The sequence below is a fragment of the Podarcis tiliguerta genome (assembly GCF_965153285.1).
Source record: "Podarcis tiliguerta genome assembly, chromosome: 6".
NCBI classification, from domain to species: domain Eukaryota; kingdom Metazoa; phylum Chordata; class Lepidosauria; order Squamata; family Lacertidae; genus Podarcis; species Podarcis tiliguerta.
In genome coordinates this window covers 53,867,829-53,881,391 of record NC_139539.1, presented here as the reverse complement: position 1 = coordinate 53,881,391, position 13,563 = coordinate 53,867,829, and the positions used below count along the sequence as shown (strand labels likewise).

At 41.5% G+C, this 13,563-nt stretch overlaps 1 protein-coding gene across 2 annotated transcripts in view; it reads right to left on the bottom strand.

Annotated features, from left to right (window-relative positions):
• Positions 1-13,261, bottom strand: part of ELAVL4 (ELAV like RNA binding protein 4) — a 92,153-nt gene extending 78,892 nt beyond the window's left edge. Inside the window, exon 1 of one of the 2 annotated variants that reach the window (XM_083447887.1) lies at positions 12,985-13,261. In XM_083447887.1, the coding sequence (XP_083304013.1) occupies positions 12,985-13,083 (99 nt within the window). In that variant the 5' untranslated portion in view covers positions 13,084-13,261. The remainder of the gene's footprint in view (positions 1-12,984) is intronic. The other variant, XM_083447884.1, reaches the window with a different exon arrangement.
• Positions 13,262-13,563: the final 302 nt, after the last annotated feature.

Here is a 13,563-nt window from a genome sequence, read left to right as displayed (position 1 = left end):
TGAATGATTGCAGGACCTAGGGGACTGCTGAGCAAAAAAGTCTACAGGGCCTCTTCTTGATACCTCAGGGATGCAGGAGTATGTGGCTTATTGCATCTAAACTATACCCCCTTAAGGAGAGACACTCCCCTTCCCTACTCAGCTATAACAAAGATTTCCATTTCCACCCCCATTCAGCAGGCACCTACCTAAGATGTAGCCTAGGAGGTTTCCAATTTTAGAATGTGGCTTAATAAGCTGCGATATGAATGAGCCTCACACACATGCATCCACTTTGCTGCTTCTTTTGTGCAAGCAAGGAAACAAGACAGGGAGTTGCTGTTAACCATAACATCCCAGGAGGAAACTATTGTCAATGGCCATCAAGAAAAACAGGCCCTGCTTGGAAGGCATTAACCATAGTTTAACATATAGGAACATCTTCCAGTTCATTAGTAATGAATGGAGGCCAACTGCAAATACATTATTGGGCAAGCTTCATCGTTTCCACGTTTTTAACTTTGTTTACTAAGTAAAAGTGAAACATGCATTGCTAAATTAGATCACTGAGACCATTTGAATTTTTGTTGACACAAATATAAAAACCACTCGTTCACACAATATGAAAACCAACTGCTCTAAAAACACCTCACTACAAAAGTCAGCAGCCTAATACACAAAAGTCTCACTTTTAAACTTGGCTACAGAGTTAAGGTTTTAGCCAGCCCTGAAAACTAAGCAAATTTGGCACCAGCCAAATTTCACAGCGGGAGGTCACTCCTAAAGACTAGAGCCATTGCTGAGATCGTAGCTTGACAAGTTCAGAGGTGCAAATCTCAACTCAGCAGTGAATTAACAAACAGGGCATCTCCAGCAGATTGTAATTCCCAGAAAGGAATATACAGGAAGTGGTGGTCTTCAGCTAACTGGGTCATGTATTAGAACCTTAAAGTGAGCTCAGTAGCATATAGGCAGACAGCAAAGACTTTTAAGACAACACTCTTGCTGCAGCATTCTGCACCAGCAGCTTCTAAACAGTCTCCAAGGGCAGCCCCATGCAGAGTGCAATTCAGTAACCTAGACTGGAGGTTATCAAGAGCATGGATTATTGTCGCCAGACTACTTCTATCCAAAAATGGCTGTTCCTGAACTTTTAGAAATTCATCAATTTTCTATGGTTTGCCCATGGCAAGCATTACAAATCCATCAGTTGGACCATCAACCATAGTAACCATGGAAAAGACCAGTTCAGAGTATGACCTGCCAATATGCCAGGGCAGTGATGTGTTGAGAGCTCCATGGTTGTCCTGTTAGCCACGATGTCCTGAGTAGGCACAATTCAGGTGGCTATGGATTGCATGTTGAAATTGCCCAGGACAACCCTTTGAGGTGCTCTGGATAAGGGTCTTGAATTTAGATTAGGGTCCCATTTCTGCTGAAATAGCCCCCCAATGTTTGTGGGTAAACAGCAGTGATGTGGAGAGTGATTTCAGCAGAAAACTGGCACAGAATGTTTGTTGTTTCTCCAAATGACTATTTTTTATTGAATTTATATACCACCCTATACCTGGAGGTCTCAGGGCAGTTCATGGAATAAAATCAAAATATAAAACCACAAAATACATAATCAAAATAAAAACAACAACCCAAAAGCCCCTTTCGTAGTCTGGACTATACCATATTTAAAAGGTCTGGAATGCACCGATGCAAATTTATTAGTATTTTTATTATCCTGTTTGTTAAGAGCACTGTTTTTTAATGGAGCCAAACAGCAAAGGGAAATGACCAGGTTAAGTACTTATTTAACACATAACTAATGTCAACATCTTTTTCTCCTGGTTAGTCACTGCCAATGTAGGCAACATCAGTGTATATATGTTTTTCTTATTGCCCATATGTGCATCTCTGCACTTACACTGATTCACCAATATGGAGGTCCATGTGGAACTCCTTGCCGTATTGATTTGGCTTTTCACTTTCCTGAAACATTTGGTGTCATCTGTAAACTTGGCCACACTGCTGATCACCGCTGACTACAGCGCATTTATAAATTAATTAAATAATTCTTAATCAGATAGGTCAAACAGGCAAGTCATTGTTTGTTGCTGTATTTCTCCAACATTAATACTGTTGTATGTAATAAAATAAAGCATGGTCCTAATATAGATCATTGTGCAACCTTACCACTAATCAAGCTACCTCCATTATAAAAACTATCCCCATTTTCTCCTATTTTCTGCCTCTGGAAAACCAGCAACACAGTGGCAATCTAAACTGGGCTACTGCTCTTTTCTCAATACAGTGGTACCTCGGGTTACATACGCTTCAGGTTACATACGCTTCAGGTTACAGACTCCGCTAACCCAGAAATAGTTCTTCAGGTTAAGAACTTTGCTTCAGGATGAGAACAGAAATCGTGCTCCGGTGGCATGGCAGCAGCAGGAGGCCCCATTAGCTAAAGTGGTGCTTCAGGTTAAGAACAGTTTCAGGTTAAGAACGGACCTCCGGAACGAATTAAGTACTTAACCTGAGGTACCACTGTCCTAATAAATCTACTCAGGTGACTTCGATTTTTAAAGGCTAAGTATGAAGGTACAGAACATTGAAATCCAGGTATATGAAGGGATGCATCCAATTAATTGTCCAAGCAGAACAACTTTCACTTGTGCAAGAGGATGCTCACTCTCTCCCCCTGCCCCTGAGCCCCCACACTCACCCAGATCTGCTTTGGGTTTCTCTTCAATCCTCCAAGCAGATTTGGTGGTAGGGATGGATACCTGGGAGAAGGCAAAGTTCCATGGTGCAAGCAAATTTAACTCCCCTCACATAGTGACTTAGTTAGATTCCCCGCAGAGAATTCCAGACTCAACGGTGGTGGTTGAAGAATATGTCTCCTAATGTTATCAAAATGTAGTGCAGTTTCCTTTGAGAGGCATACCCTCACCTGACACAATTAGTATTTCCCAATGAAATATATGATGATCCCAATCATTTTCTTTTTCTTCACATAAACATCACATTTCTTCCTGCCTGCTATTACTATTTCCCCATATTTACATTGAAAATAAATACATCCCTTTTCCAAGGAAGTATTGATGTACACATTTTCTTCTGTTCAATTAGGTCCCTCTGTTAATCTCCCGAACACTAATTTTAAAGTGTAACTTCAAAGCATAATTACTGTTTTGAATAAAATATTCATGGTTTCCTAGATTTTCAAGATTTTTATTATCCTGTTTGTTAAGAGCACTGTTTTATAATAGAGCCAAACAGCAAAGTGGAGGTGAGCAGACATAAGACACATTTTTAAGAAGCCGAAATCCCCAGAGCGAAACGCAGCCAATCAATATCAAACAACTGACATACCACCATATGCCGCACTGCACACCAGACCAACGTGACTGAAACAGATCTCCAACAAAAAGAGCAGTACTCTCATTTTCAATCTATTAGTGAAGGAAGAAAGTTTTCATGTGCAAGGAGTCAACACTACAGTTCAGAATACGACTACACACCTTTCTCAAACCCAATTCAGATGTTATACAGACCCATTAAATAGTCCCTCAGCTTCAAAACATGCAGGGAACACACCTAAGGCGCGGGCAAGGAATGAATGTGTCAAATGCCATCCTGAACCACATTATGAAATAGAAATCCTGTTAAGATCCCAAGCTAATCATAAGTTATTTAAAAGATGTGCTGAAAACTATGAAAACCACTTTGAAACGACAAAATTATGCAGCAACCACAATTATGTCCTACATAAACTAGTACAGTGGACACTCGGGTTGTGAATGTGATCCGTGCGGGAGGCACGTTCGCAACTCGCAGTGTCACGTCTGCGCACGCGCGGGTTGCGATTCAGCACTTCTGCACATGCGCAAAGCGCGATTTAGTGCTTCTGAGCTGAAACCCGGAAGTAACCTGTTCCAGTACTTCCAGCTTTGGTGCAGTGTGCAACTCAAAAACACGCAACCTGAAGCGTCTGTAACCTGAAGTATGACTGTACAGTGGTACCTCCGGTTGCAGAAGAAGAAGAGGAGTTTAGACTTGATATCCCGCCTTTCACGCCCCTCAAGGAGTCTCAAAGCGGCTCACAATCTCCTTGCTCTTTCTCCCCCAGAAAGGGATCCATTCCGGAGCTCCTGTTGGATCCCAAAGTTTCTGCAACCGGAGGGACTGCTTCTGCGCATGCGGCGGTAGAGCACTTCTGTGCATGTGCGCGTGGTGAAACCTGGAAAAATACTTCCGGGTTTGCCACGTTTGCATCCTGAAGGATACGCAACCGGAGGTGTGCGTATCCAGAGGTACCACTGTACAATTAACGGACACTACTACAGAGCAGTCATTTGGAAGAGAAATATTTTTTAAGGAAATGTTCTAGGTACAAAAAGTGGCTCAGAGGACCTCTTGAGTAACCAAAGTTTGTGACATAACACTATTAAAGCTTTAATTGTATAGTAAAGAGGCCTTTGAAGAAATTCTGCAACTTCCCTGCATCTCTGTTCCTCAGAGTTCCAAGCTGGTTCTGTTCTAAATCTAGGACTCACACTCGCATAACAGGACATAAAACTCAAATGGGAAGTCTTTTTCAAAACCCCTGAGAAGGATGAGCCTTTACCCATGTGGAAACAATACCATTTGGGTCAGAAGGAAGCAAGCAAGCAAGCTGGGATTTTCTTTTATCCTCCATTTATTGAAGTCATTTTTATTCCGCCTTGAATAGTAATTCTTTTCAAAGGCAGCTTACACAATTAAAACAATGGAACAGGAATAAAACGATTAAAACTGTATCGAGTAAAAATAATAAAGAAATCAACCACATATATCAACATTAAAAATTTATATAGAGGCAATCACAAGTCACTCATTAAAAACCTTATGAAATGAAAATGTTGCCAGAGCCCTTCAAATGCAGAAGATAGTGGGCATGGCAGATCTCTCTAAAAAAAGGAATTCCTAAGTTGACCTTCCTTTCGCCACCTCCCCTCCCTGAGTATAAACATTGCACATTTTCAAACCAAGAGGTTTCTTAAAATATTCTAGCAATGAAAGACAATTGGCATTAACTGTAGAAAAACTAGCAGCACAGAGATCTACACTGCCATATGCTACTAACTTCCAATGGAACATATTCCAATCCAGAAACAGATTTATGGTTCTCCCCCCCTGGCATTTCCCCTCACGTTTTTAAAGGATTCTTCAATGAAACAAGCGCTCTCTCTTAATATCACTACGTGCTTTGTTTACCTGTGTCTAGAGACACCCTGCTCCGTTCAGATAAAACTTAATTGTTCTTCTGACACTGGACAATAAGGGACCTTTAAACTACCCTAATAAACTAGCCGTGCTTTGTTTTTAGAGTTGTTTCGGAACAAAAACAATTGCACCAGATTACCTGTTCCTACACTGCACCGGGTGAAAATTTTTTATTTTACCTGTGTCAACAAAGCAAAAAAGCTCAGTCAGTAGGGCTATGAGGCTCTTAATCTCAGGGTCGTGGGTTTGAGCCCCACATTGGGCAGAAGATTCCTGCATCGCAGGAGGTTGGACTAGATGACCCTCAGACCCCTTCCAACTCCACCATTCTGATTCCATGAACTTTGCAACTGCCACATATTTATCAGCAACTGGCATCCATTTTCCACAAAACAATAAAGGACTGTAAGAAGGATCCACTCGTCACTGAAAAATTCAAAAATAGCAAAATAGCAAATACAGTGGTACCTCAGGTTTAATACGCTTCAGGTTACATATGCTTCAGGTTACAGACTCCGCTAACCCAGAAATAGTGCTTCAGGTTAAGAACTTTGCTTCAGGATGAGAACAGAAATCGTGTTCTGGCAGTGCATCGGCACCAGGAGGCCCCATTAGCTAAAGTGGTGCTTCAGGTTAAGAACAGTTTCAGGTTAAGAACGGACCTCTGGAACGAATTAAGTACTTAACCTGAGGTACCACTGTATAACAACAGGAATTAGAAATGAATTCACCATAATTTCATTCCAGTTACAGTCATACCTTGGGAGGAATACGCTTCGGGTTAGGCATTTTCGGGTTGCGCTCCACGGCGACCTGGAAGTAACAGAGTGCGTTACTTCCGGGTTTCGCCGTGCGCACATGTGCAGACCGTCAAAATGACATCACACTCATGCGCAGAAGCGCCGAAACGTGACCCGCGCACACGCAGACACTGGTTACGTTCACTTCGGAATGCGAACAGGGCTCCGGAACGGTACCACTGTACTCATCAACCCCTTTTTTAAGACAGTTATCCTTTTATTTACATTATCACTACAGTTGAACCTCCGTTTATGTAACCCTCTGGTTACGTAAACTTTGGGATGCACGCGCGACAAACCTGGAAGTATTTTACCAGGTTTCGCTGCGCATGCGCAGAAGCAGTCCTCAGGTAGCAGAAACCTCGGGATCCGACCCGACCTCCGTAACGGATCCCGTCCGCAACTGGAGGTACCACTGTATGCAACAATCTTGTTCAAAAAACTTAAAATCAAAGTTTGTAAAAAACTTGCTTTAAGTCGTTCTCTCTAGGAAACACATACATTTGTTGCACAGCTCCTCAGGCATGCTGATATGTATGTTTTCAGTGCCTTTATATTCCTACCACCATCTAAATAATGGAAGGGATCTATATGCTATTGAATGATCTTGTCTTCAAATATTTACAAGTAATCCAATAAAAATAATTTCCAAGTAAAGCTTTGAATTTCTTATAATACATTTTTTATACCACTTTAAATGTGCTTCATTGATTTTTCCTAGTCTAATATTTCAGATCAACTACTTCTGGCTATTGGGGAAAAATGAGATATTTATACAGCACATAAAAAACGAAGGTGGCATTTTTTTTTAGTTTTGTTTGCTAAGGCTTCAATAGTATGCACATGCAATAGGAATAAGCTCCATGGTGCTCAATGGGACATACTTCTGAACAGACATGCATAGGGTTGCACAGTCTGCTTAACTTCATTACACGTTAAATCAGATCTCAATCTATTTACTGTAAAACTGTATTAGCATCTTTATTTGCTGTCTCTCTTCTCCATTTTTAAACTCTGTTTTCAATCATTTTATGGTTTTTTTTTTTTTACTGTTATTTGATGTAAGTGCTTATGAATGTCTCCTTTGAGACAAAATGTGGGCCATAATTAATATAAATGAATTAGAGAAAATGAAAACTTTCCAGTTCCAGTATTTTCTGGAAAACTTTCAAAGCTGGAAAAAAAGCATGTTTGATGCAAAGTCCCATGAAAACAACCAATCTCAAATACTGTATGTGATAAATGCACACATGGACAGGAGGCAACTGCAAAGTGTGGATAACTCAAACTCTGGATTATGGTACCACAATAAATCTCCTGACTTTTTTAGAGAAGTAACAGAGGCACAAACCACTAAAAGCCATACAAAGATTACTTTTAGGCCATATTTTTAAACATATGTTTTTATTTTGTGAACTGCCCTGAGATCTACAGGTGTAGGGTGGTATACTACCGTATTGGCCCGAATATAAGCCGCACCAGAATATAAGACTCACCTTTAAAATTGGAGGGGGGGAAGAGAGAAAAAAATACCAGAATATAAGCCACTCTCTTCCTCGCTGCATACTTGGGGGGGGGGGGGGGGGAGAGAGCCGTGCTGTGTTGCTGGTGGCCTATCCCCTTCCTCGCTCTCTCTTCCTTCCCAGCCTTGGGGAAGGGGATGACGGACTTGGCGTCGGCTGGGCGCCGCTTTGTCACACTCCTGCCACTGTTTGCTCCACGTTCCTGGCTGTATACTGTAAGGTCGCGAATATAAGCCGCTCTTTAACTTTTCAATCGGAATGTGGGGGGGGGGGATGTGGCTTATTTTGGGGCCTATACGGTACTACTACTACCTTATCCATAAACTATATTGTATTTTAAAGGACATTTCAAAACAACAGTGAAAATTTAAAATGTTGGCCTAAAATGTGGAAGGATTTCAAAATTGCCTGATGGCTGGAGGTATCATTATAACCGTTCCCAATTCACCACCCCCACCCCATAAACGCTGGCCTTTGGTGGACCACTTAATTTTTTTTTGGGGGGGGGGGATTGCTGCTATAGCAATTGTGATGCACTGTACTAGATACTGTGTGATTCTTAATTGCATTTTATTGCTTCTTTTATTTCTTATATTCTATTGTATTGTATGACAAATTGCATTCCCTTGAGTGTTATAAGATTGAGGGGTCAGTCTGGATAACATCCATGTGGCCCTTCCAGGACTGTGATGCTGTGTCCATGATGTCTGGAATCTAATAAAAGCTTATGAAATAAGTGCATGAGAAAAACGACTAGGGAAGAACAAAGCGACCCCAATCTGCTCTCCTGCACACCCACTGCTAAGCTATCGTTTGATTTAACATGCAAACTAAGCCTCAGTTTAATTTTGGTCAAATAAATAAATTGGACTAAATTCAATGGTGTTTCTCCAGGGACCATTCAGGGACGATTTAGGGGAGACACAGGGGGGGGGGGGGCTGGGGAATTACCTCCCTCCACTTTCCACTGACAGAAACCTTCCACCAGCAAAACGACAGCTGGGCACAATCCATTTACAGTGGAACCTCTACTTACGGACGTAATCAGTTCCGGAGGTCCGTCCATAAGTCGATCCGGGTCGCTGGTAGAAGCACTGCTGTGCGCAGACGCATTCAGCGGCAGTGCACTTCTGCACATGTGTAGACAGTGGCAGCCGCATCTGCACGTGTGCAAACAGCAGAAGCCGCTTCTGCGTGAATTTACTTCCGGGTTCACCACGGTCACAACTTGGATCGGGCCCAAGTAGAGGCAGTCGTAAGTAGAGGTTCTACTGTACTTCCATTCAAGTATTTCAAAGAATAGCATTCATTTATTTCTACTCAACCATACAGTGGTACCTCGGGTTAAGTACTTAATTCGTTCCGGAGGTCCGTTCTTAACCTGAAACTGTTCTTAACCTGAAGCACCACTTTAACTAATGGGGCCTTCCGCTGCCACTGTGCCGCCGGAGCACGATTACTGTTCTCATCCTGAAGCAAAGTTCTTAACCCGAGGTACTATTTCTGGGTTAGCTGAGTCTGTAACCTGAAGCGTATGTAACCCGAGGTACCACTGTACTTATAAACGTACTTACTTTGATAAGAGAAGCCTGTAGAAAAAACAGAAATAACTCAATAGCATTTAACTCAATTTTTAAATACATTATACTCATATAAACACAACATCTCCGTTTCACCTTTTAGAAGAAAACTGAAAAATATTTTGCATAGCACTGTGGTGAAGGTAAGTAATCGAGAAGACTAATAGCTTGCCTCTGAGCAGCAAGGGAAGTTAAAGCTTTTTTTCAGGGTTGTTACTCTGAGGCATTCCACCCTTACTTTATCTGGCTGCAGAGGTTGCAATCCCAGGGTTATCATGAATTAGCACCTGTCTACATACACAAGGGTGTTTCAGCCACACTTCCTCTCTAACGTTCTTGGGTCACTGGCTTCACATTTTATAGTACTGTACAAGCAAGGTATTAATTAACACTTGCTCTGTATGCACTTATATCCTGTAACATATGAGAAAGTCACATACCTCATATTATGAGGAAAATGTGGGAAAACTTAGAAATGTAGCCATGCCACATGTTAGAGTAGAAGTGGGCATGCATGACTTTAAACACCCTGCAAAAAAACTTCTAGAAACTCCAGTCCTGGGGATTACTTTCAGACACACAAATGCTCCTAAAAGCATTGCAGAAGAGACCGGATGGAGCAGCAATAGAAACACTAACTTTGCTGAAATGTATGACAAAGTGAGGAACTGATCTTGTGAGGAACTGATTGATGATCCACTTTCAACTCATGTCAACTTTAGTCCCTGAATGTCCAAATAAGTCAGAGATTCAGTGAATGCACTCAATCTGACCTCTGCATTTTTTTTTAAGGAAATCAACTACAAAGAGAAAAGAGAGCTCCAATTCTCTGTCCGCTTTAATTTTTATTACAAAATCAGAATGTTTTACAAACATCATCATCAAGATTTATTATAGCAAATATGAGAAACAAACTTGGGGGTGGCCATGGATATGTTTTTCTGAGTCCTCTATGGACTCAGTTCTGTCTACTTTCCAAGGCACACTGGGGAACAAAATCTAGTCTACTGTATAAAACAAGCAAGTTTCAGATAAGAAGTCAGCTTCTATGTTTTTATCCAATCTCATTCTCCCTCCTCAGACATTCAAAAAGGATGTGGAAGGGCTCAAACTGAGGAAGGAGAAGTACACTCTGCCACTGCTCCCACTGTTCCTGCACATGGCAGACATGCCTGCTCCATGCTCTACCTTCCTATGTTGAGCTTCTAAACAGGTTCAGCTAAACGCACTTGGTAGCTTCCCCAAGATCTGAAACCCTATGCTATAAGTGTTTCATATTGTGAAAAGCCTTTCTGCTTCATTGGGGAGGCTGAGAGTGGAACAGGTACCTGTGGTTTGAGCCCCTTAAGACTACAGATATTCTCAAGTGTTATGGGTTAAAACATTTGAAGAGAAATTTAATCGTGCCAATTTTATAGAAAAATTAATGGAGAATAGCATGGAGAAAGTGAAATTATTCATCACTTATTGTAATACCAGAGCTACGATCACCTAATAACACTGACTGAAATCTAGCAACAGCTTTAAATTATGAGAACTAAATGGAACGTTACGTTCGGAGGCAGTATAGTTCTCAGTACCTGATCCTGAGGACATATAGGGAATGGTCACTGCCAACATGCCCTGCTTTGGCGCTTAACTCCCTGCCTATTAACATTTAGCAGGCACCTTATTATCATGCTTCAGATGCCAGCTAAAAACTTTAAGTTATCAAGTAGCCTGGGACATATAATTCAGTTAAGTATACTTACTTTTAAATTCCGCGGATTTTATCTGTGTGGTATTGAAAAATATTTTCCTGTTTTATTAAATTTTCATTATAAGTACGTTCCATATATATACGGTTTATAACATTTCCCAAATTAAAATATTAAGGTGAGGAACCTGAGGCCATCTCAACGTTCTTTTAAGTCCAAATCCCATCATAAGAGACAACTTTGGGATTGGATCTTCTGGACAGAACCCAGAAGGGATTTTCATTTAATTAGGAAACCCAGATTCTTACCATGGCTCTCATTTCTGAAAACAGTATTTTAGAGCATATTATTTGACCCAACTCATTCCTGGTGCCTTAAGAAACGCCTTTATAGAGCTAAGATTCAAGGTGATGCCCATAGCGGTCTTGGATAGCCGCTATCATAGGGTTCCACAAGTAAGATAGGTATGAGCTAGCACATTACACTAATTAACTCTTGACTCCCTTTCCTTAAATCCTTGATGCCTTCTATTACATAATTGATGTATGCTGTATGTTATGGTTTGTAGTTTGGCAAATTGTAATGAAATTGTTATTGCCTTTGGCTAATAAAATAAATTCTTTGGTTGGTTGCTATCTAGGGTAATTTGTCTTACTACAGTCCAAAAATGAATGCTGCAATAGACAGACTGATCTAATCCAGTAGGACAGTTCTTATGTGCTTAGGTATTATCAACAAAATGTTAAGGTTTCATTCCTCAGCTGATCCACATACTGTACAGATATATCCAATAACATAAGCGTGGGTTCAGGTTTGCAGTGGAAACTCTCATCTACTTCTAATGAAAGCAGTACTCTCACTACTACTTTTAATCGGCAATTAGGGGTAACTAGAAAATTGTAAGCTTCCATTAAACTGCTATTTGCAAAAGGAAAAACACTTTGTATGGGAACATATTTTGTAAAAGTAGAAAAAAATATTTTGCAAATGTTTATAGAGCGTGTATGCAGCTGCCCTTTTTTATACAATTGACTTGCAAATTATCCTTCCTTTAGATGTGTTATCTGTAACATTTTCCTGCGCCTTTTGTAAAAGGGGCGAGGGAATAAGTAGCAGCTTCCAAATAAATATATATTCTTGGGAAACTGTCAATTGCGTTTTGATAGGTTTGTTGCTCTTTCATAGACAGAAGCTGTATGCCTTCAGCAGGTGAAGTTATTCCCATCACTGTAACAAGGAGCAGCTCCAGCAGTTGATTTCCGGTATGCAGCTTTTAAAGGCACTGAGAAATTGTCCATAAACAGCAGTCCCGGATATTACCATCTAAATTGCATATACTTGAAAACATGTGACATATATTAATTTAGTGCGCATTTTAAGGATCCTGTAATGCAGATCTTGCAGATGGGAGGTGGAGACAGCATTTCCATTTGCAAAGGCCCCTGAAGATGCGAGATTCTAACCTGCTAAAATTCTTAGGCACCACACTACACTGAGATTTTCATTATCCACCCAGCATTGACAAGAGACTTCAACAAAACAAAAACCACTGCTAAACTGAAGAGACCACAGAACTATAATCTATACCCCAAGCAGCAAATGTGGAGATTTCAAATGCTTTATGTTGTGCAACAGCAATGCCTTTATTTTAAAAGGGGGAACGGGGCTAACTAGGAAACGTCTCACAATTATTAAATAACACTTGGATTGAATTGTTTTCATATTTGATCTTGAAGTAAACTTTACACTGAATATTTCAGAGAGTTGTCTGAACTTCCCTCAGGACCTGGAAAACACTGATTTACTCAGGCCAGAATACCAAACACACTTCCAGTAGTCTAAGCCACAACGTGCAGTGGAGTTTACCTGCGAGTAAACATGCTCTCACTTTAATATTGTAATCCTACGCTTACTTTCCTTGAAGCAAGCCTCACTAAATTCAATTCACGGTTAGTTATAAACCTGAAATAAATCTTATATCCACCTAGGGAGTAACCTCCATTGAATTCAAACGGGACTTACTTTTGAGTAAGATACTTATGCTAAGGTTATCTCCAAAAGCAAAGGAAGCCCCTTCTGCCCCAGGCAGAAATTTGGGGGGAGGGGTCCCCGACCTACAAAAGGGGCTGTTCTAATCCGCAAATACCTGAGCGGATGAGATCCTGGCCGCATTCTGATCCCGGCAGAATCGGCCCTGCTGCACGAGGCGTGGAGGGGTGGCCGTTACTTTGCCTTTCAGGCGCATTTTCCCCTCTTTTTCTTGGAGCAACGGCCAGGAGAAAGCAAGCGAGGGACGCGCTCTCCCGCCCAGGAGAAGGCAACCCGCCCTGGGAAGAAGAAGCTGAGCTCCGAAGCCTCGGCGTCTCAGCAGCAACGCCCGAGCACCACGGAACGCTCCTTCGAAGGCGGCAGAACTTTCCAAAGCGCGCCACGTGACGGCGGCGTGCCAGTAAAGGGCAACGCAACGTTCCAAGCGCGCGCGGCTCGCCCAATGGGAATGCAGCTCTGAGCCTGGGGAAGCGGGAGCCGCTGACACGAGGCAGAACAGGCGGGCGTTGCAAGCATTTACGTATCTTTGGCAGGCGTTCTGAGCAATTGCTTTGGGCGTTAGATTTCGACTTGACGGGGCTGGATGGAGCGCGGCCTCTCTTTCTTTGTTTGTTTTAGCTGGATCCAAAAGCCCTACAGCAGTATTATTATTTTTTATTAAATTTATATACTACCC